This window comes from Dermacentor albipictus, chromosome 2 (assembly GCF_038994185.2).
Source record: "Dermacentor albipictus isolate Rhodes 1998 colony chromosome 2, USDA_Dalb.pri_finalv2, whole genome shotgun sequence".
Lineage (NCBI taxonomy): Eukaryota > Metazoa > Arthropoda > Arachnida > Ixodida > Ixodidae > Dermacentor > Dermacentor albipictus.
Window position 1 is genome coordinate 19215258 of NC_091822.1, and position 22231 is coordinate 19237488.

The 22231-nt window shown below is 46.8% G+C and overlaps 2 protein-coding genes across 2 annotated transcripts in view; one reads left to right on the forward strand and one right to left on the reverse strand.

The window, feature by feature from the left end:
• The first annotated feature begins 1652 nt into the window (after positions 1 to 1652).
• LOC135918445 (uncharacterized) overlaps positions 1653 to 22231 on the forward strand; it is a 232426-nt gene continuing 211847 nt past the window's right edge. Inside the window, exon 1 of the mRNA XM_070532778.1 lies at positions 1653 to 1793. Within this exon, the coding sequence (XP_070388879.1) occupies positions 1774 to 1793 (20 nt within the window). The 5' untranslated portion in view covers positions 1653 to 1773. The remainder of the gene's footprint in view (positions 1794 to 22231) is intronic.
• LOC139056444 (uncharacterized) overlaps positions 8102 to 22231 on the reverse strand; it is a 40970-nt gene continuing 26840 nt past the window's right edge. The window contains exon 3 of the mRNA XM_070534689.1: positions 8102 to 8159. Coding sequence (XP_070390790.1) covers positions 8102 to 8159 — 58 coding nt within the window. The remainder of the gene's footprint in view (positions 8160 to 22231) is intronic.

The following is a 22231-nucleotide window of genomic DNA, read 5'->3' on the forward strand; positions in this document are numbered from 1 at the left end:
GTTCTCTTCAGCTCCTACTTTGTGACTGATGAGCCAGCTGTGCTTATATAGGTGCGGATCCACCTCCTGAGGGTCATCACTGAATTGCATTTTTTTACAGGAGCGGGGACACCTGCATAAACAGTGTTCTTTGACTGACTGCACATAGGTTACCAGGCTTTTTATCAATCTTTTTAATTACCCCCACAGGTGTACGTTATCCTCTTCATTTAGTAAAGAGGGGTGAACATCGACCAAATGATGCAGCTCAAATGGCTTGAACGTGTAAGCGTTCTCTATCCGCAGTGACCGACAAGATGGCTCAAACGTTGCATAATGCCGTTTGCCTAAAGTCAGCTTCGCCGCAAGGTACAAATGTCGTGCAATCAAGCATGCGCAGTGTATTGCGGCGAAGTGTACCAAGAGTGGAAAGCGGCCACTGTCAAAGGATATTGTGTGATATACGTGCGCACCTGCCGTCACGTCTCCTGTCGCAGTACAAGCACAGAGACGCGAAAAGGTGTACTGGCAGGCCTTCAGAGCTATTTCACACGCGGTTGTAGCGATCTGAGCCTATGTTTCGTCCACATAGAGCGCCCCATATATGAGCTAGACATCGTAACAGCCGGTATTAGTAATACGCGCTCCTTCATTAATTACCCTTGCGCACAAGCACCTCAGAATGGCTACGAATCTGCGCCACGTAGCCAATATCAGTGTTACTGTACAGCTTTCACAATGGTCTACTACTATAAAATTGCATGACGACCATTTTTCTTTAGCATACATTTGTTCCGTATTCATCAACCGGGCGTAGTGTTTTGCCAGTGTGCCTGTAAGCTGTCACAACGATCTACGGTTCAGATAGCGTGGCGACGCAAGTTTTAGTACTTTCACATACAGAGTACAAAATGTTACATTCCCACAAATCTCCAAGTGTGTTGTATGCTCAGTTACATTAAGAACTAATGGATCGTCAGGGCAGTTGAACTCATAAACAGTTTCCGTGCCCTCGATTCCCCTGAAATGTATGGTATACTCAATGACAAAAATGAACAATGCACCGGCACGACGTAATGCTTTGCCATTAAAGTCACCTGAGAAAACGCTTCACGTCCAAACGTATCCCCCTGCGACTATCAGAATTTAATATGCTACCACCGCAAAAAAATAAAAAAAGGAAAGAAAGCAATAACCTCCCGTCGGCACGGCAGTCGAATTCATAAACTGTTTCCGTTACCGCGAATCACCTGAACTGTGCGGTATGCTGACCTTACTCAACGACACTAATGAACAATGCATCGGCACGATGTAATGCTTTGCCAATAAAATCATCCGAGAAGACACCTCACTTTCAAACGTTTCCCCCTGCGTCTATAAAAATTTAATATGCTACCGTTGCAACACCGTTGCTACCGTTGCTACCTCCGACACGGCTTCTTCGCCTTTCCGGCCACGCATTCTGCTTGCCAGCTCGGCTAGGGACAAGAGGAGTTTACAACTTTCTTCCCCGTAGTACCTAGGCGAAGAGAAATCTCAAGGACCGAAAGTCCCCACATTTCGCTCTCGCAGCCACTGCTCCTCGCGCATGCGCAGAAAGAGCGGAGAAATCCACTTATGATGTGCTCGTCACGTACGCTCGCCGACGTCCATCTACGGCGCAAGAGCGCGTATCGATCGCGCATGCGCCGATCTTTTCGTGCTGCACCTTGTTTACATCCCTCTCGCCCTAGCAAAAAAAAAATCGTTACGAGCACAGCGTCCCAGGGCGCCGGTGTGCAGTAGGATCACGCCATGCCGACCGGAGACAGCATGTGAGTGCGCTGCCTTTCGCTGTCTTGGCACGAGTGTTGTAGCCAGACTGAGCCGCGGGCAACTTTACATCAGAAAGCCTACTTTCGAGCCCTGTTTCAGGGTGGTGACAACACCAAAACTTTGACCGCTATTTACCGCCAAGTTCGCTAACTAGGCATTCGTTGGCGCATTCCTGGATTTTTTATTTGCCACGCTATGAGGTTCCCATGTTGACACACGATCTATTAAATTTCTTTAATTTAATTTATAGGGATGCGCACCGGAAACCTGCGTACATATTTAATGTATATGTTGCCCTATACTTTCATTTTAACGCATCAAACTTATTTATTTTCATTTGTATGCAGTGCGACACGTATAAAACAAGTTACAAGGCATGGTGGCGTGTTTGTGGTGGTATCATCTCACGCCAAGAATGTGAACTGCATTAACAGCATTGTCGTTGCCTTCCACTTGTACGTAATATGTAAAGGGTATTTTTCCAAGTTTGTTGTAATAAAGACTGTGTTTGCTAGCCTGTTTAACTGTAACGAAGACGTGCCCTGTACGGCACTGAGACAGGCTATCTGTCTGTCGCTTCTGAGGCCACTGCGTATTTTAAAAGGTCAGTGAGTTTCTTGTCACGAAGGGTTGCGGGCAGCGGGGTCTATCGGCTGCTCTTTGCCAGTTCGTGGCCCCCGTCATGTGATTTGTCATAAATTTTAACCCGCCAATTTACCTGACGTCGGCAAGTACCCTTACAAAGGCTGTCACCACCCTAAAACAGTGCTTGCATGCAGGCTCCCTACATTACATCACTCCCTCCTTGATCACCACATGTCCTTTACAGAAACACGTGACTTTCGCAGGTTACCTTGAATTTATCCTGTTTCAGTCAGCTGTGTCACCAGCAAAAAAAAGACGTTATGTTCAAGTGATTTATTCTTGTGCTGACACACGTGTTCACATAATACCATAGAAGCGTAGTGCTTACCAAAGCCAAACCTCGCATTAGATCTTATGTGGTTCCTTATATGGTACAGTGGCACCTTTCATTCAATGGAAGTTTCGATGAACGTAAGTTGTGGTATTTTCGAGTTAAGTTTTTCAAAAACGCATTGTTTATTTAACGTTCTACCTATTGAGAAAACGTGTTTCACAAAGGAAGATGGTTCGAGCTCGTTCGTTTCCCATAAGGCTGTGTGTTGCAGCGCCAAGCGGTACAGAAAAACGAGGCCAAGCGCCAACTGCAAACTGAAATTTTATTGTCTGAAGCATGGTTCTAAATGAAAAAAAACACATAAAAGTGAACGATGCAATTACCCCTCACGGTCCCACTGGCGTTGTCTAAGGATGCCAACTTCCTTCGAGGTAAAGCCAAGTAAGCATAAGTGAGCCTGTTCCCGTATACCCCCTCCCGCGAGTAGACGATGCATTAGGGCGACTCTGCAATGCTAAGTACTTTTCGTCGATGGATCTGAAGACAGGTTATTGGAAAATTGAATACGACGAAAGGGATCGAGAGAAGACCACGTTTATCACGCCAGATGACCTCTCGAGTTCAGTGTGATACCAGTCGGACTTTCAGACGTGGTAGCGCGTGATGGACACAGTCTTGGCAGGACTGAAGTGACAGACTTACCTCATCTATTTGGATGACGTTGCTGTCTATGCCACGAATTTTTCAAGGTCACCTGACATGGTTTCAGACACTACCAGAGGCGATCAAATCACCTGGACTCATTCTGAAGCCAGTAAAGTGCCGTTTCGCTTATGAAGAATTCATTTTCTTGGGCCACGTCGTAAGCAAGTCTGGGCTCCTTCGCGACCCGAATAAGACAGCTGCCATCTCAAAGTTCCCCCAGCACGTCGACAAAAAGGCAGTTCGCAGATTCCATGGTTTGTGTGCCAATTGCAGGCGCGTTCAAAGTGCCTTTTCATGGATTGCGGAACGACTAACTGATCCCACGAAAGCCGACGTCGACTTCAAGTATAAAACACGGCAACGCGACGCATTTGAGGATCTGAAACGACGGCTGCCGACACCGCCGGTGCTTTGGCACTTCGACCAAGACGCCGGGAGGGGAAATCTACACTTGCTCAAGTGGCGTAGGCCTCGGTGCCATGCTTGTTCAAAGGAAATACGGAAATGAAAGCGTAATAGCTAACGCGAGCCGGTCACTGTCAAAAGCGGAATCGAATAATAGAGTGTCTCGCGATCATTTGGGCCACGGCAAAGTTTTGGCCTTAGATGCCCAGACGGCACTTCAAACTGGTAAGCGACCACCACGCCTTGTGTTGGTGGCAAACTTGAAGCATCCTTCAGGTCGACTAGCACAATGGGGTCTCGATCACGCACCAGGAATTCGACATCACTGTCGTGTATAAGTCTGGGACGAAGGTATTCTGACGCCGACTGCCTGTGGTGTGCCCCTATTGACCCGCCACCGCAAGGTGAACTAGACGACGGCAACTTCCCAGAACAGCAGCTACAGAAGAATTCGCCGAACAGCAACGAGCAGACGCGGAGTCACGAAGCCTTGTGGGGTACTTAGAAGGCAAGACGGACGTTGTCCATAGGGTATTTCGGCGTGGACCATAGGCGGAAAGTTTTAATTTGTCCGGGGGGGGGGGGTGAGGCTGGAGCCCGACCAGCTTTCCGAACTCCACATAAATAAATAAATAAATAAATAAATAAATAAATAAATAAATAAATAAATAAATAAATAAATAAATGTGACATTCATAACAGTTGCGCTTGAAGAAACTTCGTGTGACCTCGAAGAATTGTTCACTGAAGTGACGGCCTTATATGAGTATATACAAGGCCTTGTAGTAGGAGGCACTTCAGTTTCACAGCCTGAGTCCTCTCGCATCACCAAGAATCTGGCGTCTCTCGGTGGTGTAATCCTCCTTCGTGAAATTGTTTTATACTTCGCTATCACTAATACTGCTTCGACTTTCCCTATAAACTGCAGCATCTCTCTCTCTCTCTCATCAGTGAGGCGTAGTATAAGCGCTGCTGCGCATGACGGCCGTTGACTCTGATTTCGAGTGAATCCGGCTCGGCCTTATTTCGGTTACTGACCCCCGTATTCACAAACGCACCTCGACTTGACCCTCCACTGGAAATGCTCCTTGAGGGCGGTTTTTCATTTCACAAATCGCCCTCCACTTGAAACGAGCCTTAAGTGAAGGAAAGCTCGAGCGCTTTACTCGAGAATCTCAAGGTAGCCTCGCAGCTACCTTGAATCGCTCCTCGAGTGAAGTTAGTGCGTAAACATGGCTGCCTTGCGATCTGTCACTCGCCTCGTCAGCATTTTCCGATGGACGCCAGTTGCCTCCGTAGCTTTTCTTGGGTTAACCTTGCTGCGCATTTTCAAGGGCTTCGTTTTAGGGACCGTTGCAGTCCTCTGGAGCGCTTCGGCACCGGAATTATTCCACTGCAGCGCCGACACTGATCGGTCGTCCTGTCAAGAAGACTGCGAGCTAGTGCAGTGACTGTCGTCTTACTCCGTGCATGAGCCAGTTGATGACCTGCACACTGGTATTCTTCGTGCCAGTGCTCCGAACCTACTATCGGCGTCAGTGCATTCGCGTGTTTCTTGCAGCTCATCGTAGAAAGCCGCATCAGTTCAAGCACGGCGCGATACATAACTGCGGCGGACTTCGAACTTGCAAAAAGAAAACAGCTACGAAGATTCCTGTCACCAGTGGGTGTGTTGCCTGTGTGCGTGTGTCGCTTGCGCGAGCGCCGGCCGTCGGCGCTGTTTGTACTCGGGCAGATCGTCACTGCCTCCGCTAATCCAAGGACGGCGAAGCACACCGCAGCAAAGCGAGCATCTTTGTAAACGAGCAGGTGCGTTCACTTAAATTTTTGCAATTTTCTTTAATTTGATGCGGCTAGTTGCGCAAAGGAAAGTAAGAAATGGACTGTAAGTTCGCGCGGACTGTGTGCAGTTGGTGCAATTTAAAGCCATAAGCAATAATTACGTAATCCTTGCTTCAAAGCATTCAGTTTAATTAGCTTGTCATCCCTATGAAGATCCAAGCTCAACGAGGAAGTCACAAACCGTGAAATGGCATTCTCAGAATTATACCTGCACGTATAGACAGGTTAATGTAATGTTTCGTTCGAATAAAAGAGACAGAATAACAATACAACAGAGTAGAGTTTTGTGCATCACATTATTTTTCATTCCGATAAATAAAGGTGTAGCACTGTAGTGACAGCGCCTAATACAGACAGTGCTAGCAAGTGGTAGCAGATATATCTCGCACACCTTTATTGCGAACATCCCAGCTCTCTATAGGGTTCATTATGTAAGTGTTAGATCGCTGTTGTCGGTCTTGCTGAGCAAGCGGTAGACCAGCTGAAAGATGTTTCATTGCAAATAAAAATAAATAAAAACAGTATGAGCTAATTAATGTAAAAAAAATCGCGCTCTAGAACACAAACTTCTGAAACTAATGTATTATTACGAAATGCATAAACTAAAGAAAACGAATACAGTACCTAAGCTAGTTTCATGGACCTTCGTTAACATCGTTGTGTGTTTACTACCAACCCCTTCTCTTTGCAGGAACCAGGTTGCCAACACATGCACGAAGAGCAACTGCCTTTCCAACTGTGCTGTGTGTGCTGCGCTTGCATTGGTGTGCAAGTAGGGGAGAGGTCCAGTTAATGTCCTGCTGCACTATAATAGCCGTCGGAATATTCTGCTTAAGACATCTCTCATTTTTCTGATATCCTACCAGCTCAAACGTCACCACTAAAAGCAGTTTGGCTGCATGTATTTGCCTTCATAGACACGTTGTAGCTGAAGTCATTGTATTTTCCATCCAGATGGCCTTTCTTCAGTCATACTTATTAAGTCAGTATCTACCCCTTAATAATTTCTGGTCAATTCAAGTGCCAATTTTTTTGTAAAACGATAAATTAACATTATTGTCGCCTTTTTGTACTTTGATAGTATGCAACACAGCGTGAACTCTGATCCTACAAACAGAAGCAGTAATGAAGGAGAAGAAAGGGGGTTGACCGAGGGCCGCGATTTTTAATAATCATGTCATGAGAAGCCAACAAGCAAAGTCACCAAAGACAACATAAGGGAAATTACTTGTACTTACTAATTGAATTAAAGAAATGATAAATTAATGGCAATGAAAGTGGATGAAAAAAAACAACTTGCCGCAGGTGGGAAATTATGTAGTTCTAGTAGTAGTAGTAGTAGTAGTAGTAGTTAGTTCTAGTAGTAAAATATAAATACACAAGAAAGTGGATGGGAAAACGGTGCCGCGGTAGCTCCATTGGTTAGAGCATCGCACGCCTATAGCAAGTTTTCTCAACCACTTATTTCATTGCCATTAATTTGTCATTTCGTTAATTTAATTAGTAAGTAGAAGTAATTTCTCCTCTGTTGTCTTTGGTGTCTTCGCTTGTTTGTTTCCAAGGATATAAACACAAGGCGGAGTACTGCTGACAAATATATTCTAGAATAAAACACCATCTCTCTGCAAGACAGTAGTCTGTCGGGTGTAGTCACCCGACGGCATGCAGTGATAAATTCTTGTAGAATATATGCTGTTTCTACCCCGCTTCTAGCTTCAGCTTAAGATAAGTTATGAAGGCCCGAACAATGAGTTTCTTCCATTGGATGCGGATGACAGTTGGCTTCAATGGGGCTTGCAGAACTTCAGCAATTGACCGAGGTACAACACCCAGGGTAGCAGCGTGTCTTGTGGGAACCCAAAATAGGCCAAATGGTGATGCAGATTGTCACAATGATAATGCTGAAAAATACAGTATAGAGCGCATTATTACCGTTATTTCAGAAAAGCTGAGATGAACCATCAAAACTAAGGCATATTTTTAATCTACACTTGCTCATGCTAAACTAGCTTCAGCATGCCACAAAATACTGAAGTGCTGGCTACAATTACTACGAAAGTGTTGCTTCACAAATTGTGCGCAGCAAAAAGATCCTGTCGCAGCTGCAAAGCACCACGGGCAACTGATGACCTCGCCCATCATATTCATGCGATTTAAAACAAAAAATATATGACAGCTGAAGGGGATTAAAAAATTAATTTGATTTCATTGACATGGCTGTTTCTAAATAACAGGGTGTCCATTTCGCCATTTTGTGAATGTGGGGACACGTAACATGAATATTTTTACAAAGTTTATGAAAGTAAGCACAGGCTAATTACCGGGTAGGCTAGTCAAGTACTTCTTCAGCACCTAGCTTCTTTCAGGGAAGCGACCAGGTGCAATTCCAACAGGCAGGCACCATATCTATCGATGCTTTCAGGTCTGCCAGCAGCCTTACTGTGCAGCACAGGCGTTGATTTTTTCATCAGCTGGTCCTTCCAAGGCCCACATTCTGCACCAGAATGCCAAAACATTTAGGTAGACAGGGCGCTCGCGCGCTAAGTAAATTCAGTATACCTAAGCAACGGAAATGAAAAAAACGTAGCACAACTAAAAATATGTCGGCATTGCGTGAACTTGAAAGCCCAGCTTATGGAACGTGCATCAGCTGCTACCACATAGCACACTGAAAGAGTTAGGACGAAAAAACAAATGGCGGTGATGAAGTATTGACAAGTGAATTTTCGGAAGATTACAACATTGCGTAGCGTATATGTGAAGTGAGGAAGCACAGGCACCAATGCTGGTTCGTTGACCATATGTGCTACAAGTTGAGCAAGCCGACGACCACCACGACTTCTAAAACAAAGTACAGGACTCAAAAGACGCTTGTTTTTTTTTTCTACCTGCCGGAGCTACGCACTCAACCATATACGCATTCTGCCACATGTATACTATAACTGCTTCTCCTCTACCGAAAGATCTCATACGCGATACTGGTATGATCGTTGGATGCAGGCGCCGATCCGTACCTTCTCCATTATCGTTTAAAAAAGCGAAACCAACAACAGATTGTCGTGCCGAATCTTCCACAAGTTCCCATTAGCAAAAAATAATAATAATATATGTTTTCGACAAGCTTATGCTGCCTCGAATATGTTTCAGGTACTAATTAATGCCCGCAGCATGAGCAACTGGAGTCAATCATGCTTGTGTACATCGGAAACAGCTTATCGACCGCGCAGCGGCAACCTCAAGAAAACCGCATTGACATAATGTGCTTCCATGAAAGAATGGCTCACTCACCCATATTTTCTGTCCTGTTGTTGCTTTCAGCAAACTCACAGTACCACTCGGTCTTGAAGGTAAACAAAGCTGCCCATCGGCCGTTCCATCTGTGGCCTCAGAAGTCATTCAGGCTCGGTCACCATACGCACAAGTACAAAATCACCCATCATAACCGCGATTATCAACCGCAACGTCAGTCACCAATGAAACACTAGGAAAAAAAGAGCAGCGGACAAATGCCGGCGCAAATTATCTTGGTTCTCAGCCATGCGCCATGCTCTCAGCTGTTGGGATGCAATTGTTGCCACACCTCAAACACAGCTCCCGCTTGCTTTATCAGTCGAACGCTCACAGTGGCAGCGTTGCCGAGCTAAAGTTGTACATTGCGCTGTGTAGTTGTTTGATTAGGAAGACGAATGAACTGAAACACATATTTGTCTTAAATAATGGGACTTTTAATAAGCACATTGAAGTATAGTCTCGATATCAGACGCTTTTCTCGCTCGATACACTTCACTTGAGTCGAGGGCGCATTTTCAAGGCGTTCCTTCGCGGAGGAAAAGTGAAGTAGTGTTAACGAAACGCAACGGAGCCTTGAGTGAAGGAAGGCCCGTCGCCTCGACTTGGCTGAGTCGAGGAGGAGCTTCAAGTCAAGGCGTGTTTAAGAATACGGGGGTGAGTGAATTACACAGGGTGCTCCAACTATCATGCACCAAGACTTAAAGAAGTGCACGATGGGAATATTGTGCAACAAAAGTGCACATTGTTTTCTGTACAGTGGTGTAGCCGCTAATAAATTTTTCGTTACTGATATTTAATTAGGTAATTATAATTAATTATGTAACTCGAGAAGTACCGTCGTGATTATCGAAGTGCAAATAAGGCACTTGTAGGCACACGCCAATGACATCTAACTGCGGTGTTTTTATCGACGTAATAACTGCTTACTAATGTTTTCTGACTGGTAAGGAAACCGCAAGAAAAATGACAAGTAGCACGTGACTGCGCTCCCACGCGTATCATAAAGCCGTGCGCTAAATAAGCTGATTGAAAGGAATAGAAGGACCCGATAAAGACTGACTATGAAACCGCCTTCTGTATAGTGAATACTTTAATGTGACTGAACTTCTAATAATAAATTCTTATACTTAACTGTTTTGCCTGCCGCAAACCCGGAGGGACAGCGCATCACCTTGATTACGGTATGGAAGGAGCACCAACACCAGGTTTCTCGGCTTCGCAGCTTTTCCTTCCTGTCATTTCTACACCACACATATTATTCGTCTCTCAAGGCCGACTGAGCCCATTGATAACAAAAGCCCCTCTATAACGCGGCCAAAGCGCTGCTCCGACCACGCACGAACCGCGGAAAGCAATGGAACAGGCATAGAATGTTTTAAAATTCCGGCTCTGCTCGCACCGCGTCCAAAGAGTGCGCGAGCGCAGTTATATCTCGCGGCAGAAACTTGCTTCAGACAAAAGCCAAAATAAATTGAAGGCATTATATTTCATTAGAGTGTACATATGCGTGCTGCAAAAACAGGTTCGTGCCAAAAACAAGTGAGCTAAACAGACCGGGAAGCGAATCACGTGTAGAAAAAAGGCAAAACCTATGCGTTCAAGAAAGTAAATGCACCACTTCTAAATGAGTCGAATTGGCAATAGGGACGCACGCATAAAAGAAAAAAGAGAAAAGAAAGAAAATTCCATGCGTGACCTTTCCCAAGATTTATCTGAATGATGCCTAAGCATTTCGTAGCACTGACTTGGTGTTTTGTGGTAGCACGCGGGTGCGTTTCGTACGTTTGCGAGAACGACCGCGAAAGAATCTTCGAATGGTGAAGCGCGGTTGCAACACCAAACTGTTAAGGGAGACCTGCACGAAACGACGTAGAAGAGGCGAGTAGAAGCAGTGTTCACTGGTGTTATAGATAGGCCGCAGTGGATGTGGACGTGGGGTGAAATGATCAGGGAGATGTAGCAAGTGGATACAATATTTATTAGGTACCGTTATGAACCGTGTTCAGCCGTGCTCCGCAGGCGGCTAAGACGGCCGTACCTTGAAAGTGATCTGTGAAGGCGGCCGAGTGCGGCACGTGCTGAGAGCTCCGTGAGCGCTGTGTTCTCGCCGCTTCGTTGGCATCGAAGCGAGAGACAGCGTGCAGGTGAATTTGCTTGCTGCTGCGGGCGCCAATGTTGAAAGCGATCGTCTTCCGGGACGGAAGGTTTTTCCTTTCGATAAGGATAGAAATGTTTACGCATTCGAAGCCGTCAGGTTTCAGTGTGCCCATATTATTGATGAACTCGTTATCGCCGTTGAATACCAGCTGCTGCCGAGTGGGTGGGTTCGAATAGGTGTCCTTCTGCAGCTATGCAGTACTGAGTCCACTCGATCATATCTTCTGGGGCTTTCTTGATGACCGATGCTGGAATTCTACGGGAGACATCCGCTATACATGGCTTGAGCTCATCTGACGCCCGTCTCGATCATGTGAACACAATCTTTTACACCAGCCCAAAGAAAGATATCGACTGGAGAGAGGTCAGGTGGTCTAGCTGGTAAATTTTCAGGCCCGTGCCTTCTAATTTATTGCGCAGGAAAAGTCGCATCCAGCCAGCTTCGTGCTCGGCTGCTGCTGTATTCGGGTGCCCCATCTTTGCTGATACCACGAAAGTGGAAGACGTGACAGTGGGACTTCGCTGGGAAAGTCATCCACCACTCATTCAAGGATTTTGTTCACGCAACGCTGTCCAGTCAGTGTGTGACCTAAGAAGATGGGACCGATTATAGCACTGGCGTGAATTATGAACCACACAGTGAGCGACCTCTGGTACTGGTGCGGAATGCGCCTGACATGGTGTGGATTGAAGTCCCTTCAGCAGTTTGCATGATGCAAATTTACGTAGGCGTTCCGGCGGAAATTGGCTTCATCTATGCACACTATGTTGCTAAAAAATTCCGGTGACCAATCGGCTTTTGTGAGGAGCAAATTCAACAAATCTAGACGATTCTACGGGTCTCTATCTTCCAAGCATTGGTGCTGGTTAAGGTGGTAACGGGTACAAGGACATCATTTAGAATCCTCCAAACTGATGACTTGTAAATTGGTAGCTGGGCAGCCACGTCCCCAATGCTAGCATGAGTGTTTGAGGCTGTAAATGCTAGAACATCCGTGCGTGCACTAGGACTCAAAGATGGAGTCCTTCGCTGATGCTGCTTGAAGATGGCGGATTGTCTCAGGTTTTCAGAATTTCTGATGATAGTCGATGCGTTGGTCTACCCCACAATTCCATGACTGATATATAATTGCGGCCTTCCTCTTACTGCCATTTGCAGCTCCCAAGGCGAAGATAATGTTTAGCTCCTGCTCACTAGAAAAAGAAACGGCGACTGGGACGAAACGAAACGCACCTTTAAAGCTTTGCCCTGACGCCAATTCGCTTTTGTCGTGTTAAGTTTTGTTGCAAAAGAAGAGAAAAATATCATCCGTGAACTTTATCTACGCTAAAACATGCAGCTATCACAGCCTGTTTCCAATTAACACCAAACCCGACGTCTTACTTGAGCCGGGGCGCGGAAAATAAGGAACTAGCTCGATCGCTGATTCTTTATTTCCTTTATTTTGTTCTGAATAACTCAGAGAGAGCTTGTTCGAAGGCGCTGCTTGATGATGTGTTGGGAGCGTAGTCACATGGTATGTTTCTTATTTCGCGGGTTTTATTTATTAGTCGGAAAAATTTGTACGCAATTAGTACGTCGCTGAAATTACCGCACTTAGATATCCCTTCGCTGTGTCTACAATTGCCTCATCAACACTTTGATATTTAGGATGGACGTCTCGAGTTAGATAATGAATTACTTTGACCTAAATAAATCTTGGCATTGAAGAAATACTTGCCGCTACTTTACTGTACACGAAAGAAAGTGCATTAGTTTTTCTTCGAGTAAAGCAAATGCTATCTTTTTAAATATGGAGGCATAATAGGTAATTAATACACTGTGTATATGTTTATGAAGTCTGCGGACAAGTGACAATGTTCCATCCCTAAAAAGTGTTATAGATTATTAGAAGAGCATTTTTTTCATGGGTCCTTAGCATTGCTTACTGGAGAGAGAAGCAATAGTGAGACAGAAATTATTCACCCGAATTTCACACGTCATTGACGAAAGACTCTGTTGTCTGCAGGTTTCTTTCAGGGTCAGAAAAGGACGCAGAACAATTGGAAGCGAGCTGAGCATACAGCAATATATTTATTGTTTAAGAATACGGCGTGTCAATCTCTTTTAGAAATAATTGTTAATTGACTACCTCCTCTTTCTGAAATACAGTAAACTTTGCACTGTGTATATATTTAAGTACATTGTGTTTGTACATGGTGTTTACAGCGGGAATTTAAAGCTATGTTGATGTGAGAGAATATGGATATGGCAGCCGCTGCTAGAGCTTCTAATGCACTTGTCCTCATATTTTGAGGATTTGCGGAAGTAAGGCGAAAGTATAAAATAAAGCCGTGCACGTACGCGCCAACACTGATGCAGTAAACAGGCACGTTTTCCACTTGAGACCACGCAAAAGGTTGTCCATCATACGCTCAAATGTTTCGGGGGCATTGCAAAGACTGAAAGGCACGGCACGAAATTCAAATAGGCCATCTGGTGTTACAAAGGCCGTTTTAGGATGGTCTTCGGGTGCCATGGGGACTTGCCAATAGCCGCTGCGTAGGTCGATAGAAGAGAAGAATTCCCCGCCTTGGAGACAGTCAAGGGCGTCGTCAATTCTCGGAAGAAGAACGTCTTTACGAGTTATTTTGTTAAGACGACGGTAATCGACACAAAATCAAATCAATCCATTCTTCTTCTTAGCAAGGACAACCGGAGATGCCCAGGGTCTATCCGAAGGCTGAATAACGCCGCGCTTGAGCATGTCACCTACTTGGTCGTCGCGAAGACGGCGCTCTGTCCCGGTTATACGATATGTTCTTTGTCGCAGTGGCGCACTGGTACTCGTGTCGATGCGATGACAAACAGTCGACGTGCGGCCCAAGGGAACATGCTGGCAGTCGAAAGACGAACGGAACTTGTCGAGAAGGCGTAGAAGCTGGGCGCCTTGAGAAACAGTCAACGTGTCGGCGATGGAGCTATGTAAAACATAGGGCGAAGTCGGCTCCTGCGCGGGGTGACAGGTCAATTCGGCGACTTCATGAGTGATGATCGGACCAGTTGGCATGTCAGTGATGGCAGCAGGGTCGACACACTGGGCACAGCCAACGCATTCCCTCCGAAGCAAAGTGAGAGGACAGGAGAATCGTTTGGCGATGAGCAGTCTGCTGACGCCGGCATGAACGTCCAAAAGAGCGAAAGGCAGCGGGGAACATCTGCGACGAGCGACAATTGGAGATGGCGTAAAAAGTACGCTGGCATTAGCAACAATGTTGCACGAAACTGTAGCAAGGGAAGATCAGTGTGGTGGAATTGTAACGTCTTCGGCAACAAATACTTTATCTTCAGGTTCACGAGCGTCAAGGAGTGGGGCATTACACAGCGTTTGAAATTCCACTTCAGCACGAGAACTGTCGATGACGGCCTTATTAGCGGAAAGGAAGTCCCAGCCCAAAATAAGATCATGGGAACAAGAGCACAGCACCAAAAGTTCGACGGTGTGGAGGAGGCGGTTGATCACAACGCGAGCAGTACACAGAGCTGCAGGCGTGATGCGGTCTGCGCTGGCAGTTCGAAGTGACACGTTGGACAGTGGCGTCGTAACTTTTCTGAGCGAACGGGGAAATTTGACACTGATGACTGAAACTGCGGCACCAGTGTCAATGAGGGCGAGTGCAGCGACGCCGCCCATATATACATCAATAACTTTAGTTGGAGAAGGGAGGGGCCTTAGTCTGTTCGTGGGTGACGCAGTTCTTGCCTCTGGAACTGCGGTGATTAGTTTTCCCGTTCCGGAGTAAAAGGACCACGACGCATCGGCGAAAGCGAGCGGCGTCGAGGCGATGGCGAACGGCGGTCAACAAGAGGGTGGTGGTCCGAGAAGGAAGACATCTGGCCAGGGTTCTGAGACGCGGAGGATGACGGGTATGGGGAAACGTATGGTTCGGTCTCGAAGCTACGGCGGTAGGATGTGGCGCGGTGACGACAAAATTGTGTAACGTGGCCAGGTAAACCACACGCAAAACATATTGGCCGGTTGTCAGGAGTGCACCATTGTCCACTGCTGTGTGTGTACCGCGGCTGAATGAATGGTGGAGCTGGACGCAGTGCTGATAGGAATGGCGCAAAAGTCGGAGGTGGTGGCCGCGCGAGAGCCTCGGCATAGCTGAGAGGAGCAGTGACCTCGCGAAAAGCAACGGGAGTCGGCACCGCCGGTGTCTCGCGGGCAGAAGAGAGAGCTGCGCAAACTTGCTCCTGGATCACCTGGCGAAGGTTGGCCGGCAAAGGCGAAGGTGGTGGCGTGGCTGAGGACAGCAGCGAAAGCTGACGAGCAACCTCAGCACGGACGAACTCTTTTATCTGGCAAAGCAGGGAGTCCATCTCAGGAGCCGCGGTCATGCTCGCGAACGTTTCGTCGGACGCAGGGGGGCGCCGCGTGAGAAGACGCTGTCTGCAGACCTCATCGAAACTCTGGCAAAGGTCAATGACCTGAGAAACAGTGCCTGGGTTTTCTGACTGCTGCATATGAAAGGCATCGTCGGAAATGTCCTTCGTGATGTGACGTACCTATTCTGCCTCCGTCATCGTCGGGTTGACACAACGGCAGAGGTCGACGATGTCCTCTATGTAGCTGGTGAATGTTTCACCAGTTTGCTGGGATCGGCTTCGTAGGCGTTGTTCAGAGCGAAGTTTGCGCAGGCCAGGGCGGCCGATAACTTCTGCGATGCTGGTTTTGAAGCTAGCCTATGCATCGGCTTCATGGTTTTTGATCCACAGCTTGGCGATGCCCGATAAATAGAAGATCGCGTTGCCGAGCTTGAGGAGATCGTCCCATTTCTTGATGTTGCTGGCGCGTTCATACGATTCTAGCCAATCTTCAACGTCTTTCTCGTCAGTGCCGCTGAAGATATCAGGATTCCGCTGACGCTGGGCACCGCGGCACATACGATGGCTGGAGTAACCTCTGGGAAAGCCGGGCTGGAGTGGTCAGGCATGACGGATGGCAGGGTTCGGCTGCGTAATTCCAGGTTGGGGGAAAACCGCAGCACCTACACCTAATATCTAATATCAATACAGTGCAAGAGAGCAGAAAGCAGTATGTCTCAACCAGAGCAGCTCAGGCAATCTCGAGCTCGCGCCTCCCGGACCACAAGGGATGTGGCTGAAGCGCCGGGCATTCCTCTTTACTACATGTCAAATGAATGCATGAATGAACACAATGCAAATGAATGAACACACACACACATACACACAAATTCACACACACACACACAGACACACGCACGCACGCACACACACACACACGCACACACGCACGCATAGATAATGAAGAAAGTGAGAGGGGGTAATCCCAAGAGCCCGATTCTTATTGTTGATATCAAAATAAGCCAACCAACAAACACACCAAGGACGACATACGGGAAAGTACTTTCAGTTACTGATTGAATTAGGGAAATAATAGATGAAAGGAAATGATAGTGGATGAAAAACGACTTGCCGGAGGTGGGGAAGGATGCGACGAGTTCGCGTTACGCGTGCGATGCTCTAAGGAATTGAGCTACCGCGGTGCCGTTTTCCCACCCACTTTGTTTGGTATTTATGTCTTACCACTAGAACTAACCTTGGGGGTCTTAGCCAGCGCCGCCATTCATCATCCTTGGCGGATGTGGAACATACTTCCTGGTGCAGGCGTCACGAGTACATGAACTTTTCCGGGGAAGACAACTGGTCAATAAACACACACATGCTACCCGAATGCCACAATGTCGCCGTATTCGAGACGTCGTTATGTAACGAACGAAAAGAAAGGGGGTTAACCAAAGGGCCCGATTTTTATTTATCATAGCATAAGAAGCCAATAAGCAATTGGTTAGAGCACCGCATGCGTAATAAGAAGACGTGGGATCATTCTCCACCTGCAGCAAGTAGTTTTTTTTATCCAGTTTTATTTCCATTAATTTATGATTTCTGTATCGCTAGTAACTACAAGAACTTTACTCTATCTTTACTCTATGTTGACCTTGGTGCCTTTGTTAATTCGATTCTTAAGGTGTATATATATATATATATATATATATATATATATATATATATATATGTATATATATATATATATATATATATATATATATATATATGTATATATATATATATATATATGCCCGCCGACTCGAAAAATAGTTCGAAATAGTTGAAACCCTTCAACTCGCTCTCTCTCTCTCTCTCTCTCTCTCTCTCTCTCTATATATATATATATATATATATATATATATATATATATATATATAGAGAGAGAGAGAGAGAGAGAGATACTTTTTATTTGTAAACTTCATGGCACTAGCTTAACTCAGCAACGTTGCCTAAAGCAGAATACATCACATTTGTCTACGAAGCGTTGTACGAAGCCACACCTCCGTTTATTAGACCACTTGTGCACTGACACGGAAACCCGCATAGGGGGCGGAACGTCTGTTTTAGAGCGCAGCTGTTTGACGCCCGTTCCTGCGTTTCGCGTTGCCGTCGGCCTCGCCGTTGTGCCTGGCCGTACCCAGCTCCGCAGCCGGCGTCAGCGCGTTGCACTAGCTGCGCGCCCGCCTGGCGCCATTTCTCGCGCACGGCGCCAGCCTTGCTTTCCCCTTGTCTTCCAAAGCCAGATCACGTGTTCTCGCCTACCCTTTCGTCCCCTTTCTCCGCGCAGTGCCAGTGCGGTGACTCTCGCCGTAAAGCCCGTTAAACTTTGTAAAGCAGCGACACTCTCCTCCTCCGCCTTCACTCCTCGTTTCTCCACGCAGGGGCGTCTGCGTCAGCAGGCGTTTGGTGTGTTGCGACACAACGTACCCGAGCACACGAGGGTTGGACTCTCCCGCGTGTAACCGTGCGCCGCTTAGCCGTATCTGGGGAAAAGGGGATCCTGGGAGTTGAGCCAATGCCGGGTGTTTGGACCTTTATGGCCTCTCGGCGGCGGCAACACACCCCTTTGGCCTCGGCTTCACGTAGACGGCATCCCCGGACTGACCCACCCGGGGAAAATTGGTAGTTGCCTTTTCCTGTCTCTCTCTCCCTCCAACCTTCGTCTTTTTATCACTTTTCACATTTCCTGTCTTCTCCTAGCTTCCCTTTACTTCCAAGCTTCCAGATAGCAAGGGTTAACCTTGTGTGAATAGCGAACCTGGATTATTTCATATTTGGTTATAGTGATGACGTACAGTTGGCGTTTACAGGACCTGTTCACACAGTTCCTGTAGCGTCCCCTCGTAGGGCTCCACGGTGGGTGGCTGGCGTTATTGCCGAAAACTACATTTTTCTATGGCAAGTTCCTTTCCTTCAATTCCTGATCGCCCTCGAAAAAGAGGGCGCACCGAAGATGTATTCCAGTTCTTTGGTCGTCAAAGACCGAACTTCCCACGGTACCATGTCATCCAATCAGAAAAATCCGATAAACAAGTACGAAATATCTCGCCTTTTCTAGTTTCCAAGTCCTTAACTGATGTGCTTGGTCTAGGCTACAAGGTATCAAGGCTGGCAAGTGGCGAGCTCCTGTTAGAACTGCATGATCAGAAACAATACGAAAAGTTGCCCACTTTGACAGTAACTCCACACCGCACTGTGAACACCACCCGCGGCGTTGTCTCTGATGATGATTTGCTCCAGCTGACAGAGGCTGAACTCTTGGAGGGCTTCAGTGAGCAGAACGTTGTCAATGTCAGAAGAATTAAGATGAGAAGGGATGGTAAAGAAATTCAAAGGAAGCACCTAATACATTCGGTTCAAGTATTCTGCCCGAGCCTCTAGAGGCCGGGTACATCAAGCTCCGTGTCAGACCATATGTGCCAAATCCCCTAAGATGTTTCAAATGCCAGCGTTTCGGCCACAGTTCGCAGAACTGCCGGGGCCGCCAAGTATGTGCGAAATGAAGTGCCCATGAACACGCCACTGAAGCTTGTACGAACGCGCTCCACTGTGTAAACTGTGATGGGGAGCACGCCGCGTACTCGCGATCGTGGCCATCCCGGAAAAAAGAAAAGGAAATTGTAACAATAAAAGTAAAGGAAAATATCAGTTTCAAGGAGGCATGCAGGCGGATATCCTACCTGCCCAAGAAAACCTTTGCCGAAGAGGCGCGTCAGGGGGCAGCGCCACAACGGTCTCCGGCGGCTGTCCGACCCACACCCAGTGAGGCGGCAGTGACGCCATCCGCCCCCCCCCCCCTCGCCCCCCCCGGCGGCTGCAGCTAGCTCTGCAATGCCAACCCAGCAGACGGGGCCATCGACCCCGGAGGTGGGCGCAGCCGAGGCTGCCCCAACCTCCCCGGCCCCTTCCAGCGCTGGAAACAGCCGGCGCAGCCAAATCCTTCAGGGAGCCCCATCGACCTCCGGGCTGGTGGCCGCAGGGGTCTTGCCCTCCAAGGCGGGACTCTCCCTGGTAACTTCTCGCTCGCAAGAGTACGTGTCCGGCGCCTCACAAGAGGCAATGGACACTACACCTATCCCCACGGCGCCCAAAGCGCCTAAGGAGCGGCGAGGCTCCCTCGAACGCTTCAGAAAGGGCAAAACCCCGATTACAGGGCTTCTAAAGAGCCCTGTAATCTAATCTCTGAAATCTCTGTAATTTAAGCTTCTGTTTCTGTACACACAGCACCTATTTACTACCAACGTGGATACACAGCTAATTCGATGGAACGTCAGAGGTTTCCTCAGAAACCTTGATGATGTGTAAGAACTCATCCACAAGCACAATCCAAATGTGCTGTGTTTACAGGAAACACACCTACAATCAAAGCACACAAACTTTCTCCAACAGTACGTAACTTTTCGCACAGATCGCGATGATGCTGTCGCATCATCGGGCGGTGTCGCCATTGTCATCCATAAAAGCATTGCGTGTCAACTTTTACAGCTACAAACGCCTCTTGAAGCAGTGGCGGTTCGAGCTGTTCTCCTAAACAAACTCATCATCATTAGCTCCCTTTACATACCCCCGCATTACAAATTAACGAAACATGAATTTCAATCCTTTATAGATCAATTGTCAGAACCTTATGTTCTTCTGGGTGATTTCAATGCACATAGCAGCGTGTGGGGAGACCCTCGTATCGGTGCGCAAGGTCGTCTCGTTGAACAATTCCCATTTTCGTCCGGCGCGTATTTGCTGAATAAAAAGGAACCCACTTATTACTGTCTCGCAAACGGAACCTTTTCTTCAATTGAGCTTAGCCTAGTTTCCCCGTCAATACTGTCTGAACTCGAATTGGAAGTTAACAACAATCCTTACGGAAGCAACCACTTCCCCATACTGCTAAGAACACCTAAAGAAAAGCAATATCCACCACAGGCTCCTAAGGTGAAAGACTGATACAGCCGACTGGAAGAAATTTAGAACTCTTACTAGTATTTCATGGGATGACATGTCCTCGTTAGAAATTGATGCTGCTGTGGAATATTTTACAGCCTTTATTATAGATGCCGCATCTAAATGTATATAAGAAATAAATGGTTTGGCATGCAAACGGCGTGTCCCGTGGTGGAACGATGAATGTAGGATCGCTCGTAAAAAACAGAACAAAGCGTGGGGGTTGCTACGCGCTTCTCCCACTGCAGAGAATCTTATTAACTTTAAGAAAGTAAAGTCTCCAGGCAGGAGAATGTGCCGACAGGCCAGACGAGAGAGTTGGCAGAAGTTTTTATCGGGCATCAACTCATATGCAGATGAGGCCAAAGTGTGGAATAAGGTTAAAAGGATAAGAGGGCGACAAACGTATTCACTCCCTTTGGTAAACACTCAAGGCGATACCCTGCAAGACCACGTAGACTCACTTGGGGAGCATTTTCAGAGCGGGTCAAGCTCAACAAATTATTCACAATCCTTTCTCAAATATAAAGAAATAGAAGAATGTTAGCCATTCATCAGAAAATCTCGACAGAATGAACCATACAACCGTTCTTTTAGCATTGCCGAGTTGCGAGCTGCCTTGAGTGCATGCAAGAGCTCTGCACCGGGATCTGACAGAATCATGTATGAAATGATCAAAAACTTGCACACTGACACCCACGTTACACTACTCGCACTTTTCAACACCATTTGAGCTGTAGGATACCTTCCAACCGCTCGGAAAGAAGCCATTGTCGTCCCTATTTTGAAACTAGGCAAAGACCCTTCCTCAGTGGCAAGTTACCGCCCGATAGCCCTCACAAGTTGCCTTTGTAAGGTATTTGAAAAAATGATTAATTGGCGACTCATTCATTTCCTTGAACTGAGAAAAAAAGCTTGATCCCTATCAGTGTGGCTTCAGGGAAGTGCGCTCCACAACAGATCACCTTGTACGTATTAAAGCAAACATCCGTGACGGATTTGTGCACAAACAGTTTTTCCTATCCATATTCCTCGATATGGAGAAGGCATACGACACAACGTGGTGCTACGGAATCTTGAGAAACCTGTCAGAAATGGGCATCCATGGTAATATGCTAAACCTAATAGAAAACTATTTGTCCACTCGTACCTTCCGGGTGAACGTCGGCAGTGTACTCTCACGTCCTTTTACACAAGAAACTGGTGTACCTCAAGGAGGCGTGCTTAGCTGCACGCTCTTTATCGTGAAGGTGAACACGCTTCGTGCTTCATTACCACCTGCCATTTTTTACTCTGTCTATGTGGACGACATTCAAATAGCTTTCAAATCCTGTAACCTCGCAGTGTGCGAGAGACAGGTATAGCATGGCTTGAACAAGGTGTCCAAGTGGGCAGACCAAAATGGATTTAAAATCAACCCCCCAAAAAGCTCTTGTGTTCTCTTTACAAGAAAAAGAGGGCTGGTCCCGGATCCTTGCTTAGAACTGGGTGGACAACAAATACCTATCAACAAGGAGCACAAATTCATAGGTAATATACTTGACTATAAACTCACTTTCATTCCACACAATAAATATCTCAAAGAAAAATGTCTAAAAACAATGAGCTTAATAAAACTTTTATCCCAGACTACATGTGGTATTGACAGGAAGTGTTTAATGAATCTGTACAAGAGCCTAAGTCGGTCTCGATTGGATTATGGGGCTTTAGTATAAAACTCTGCCGCCCCGAGCGCGTTATAGATGCTAGATCCTGTCCAACACCTAGGTATCCGCTTAGCCACTGGC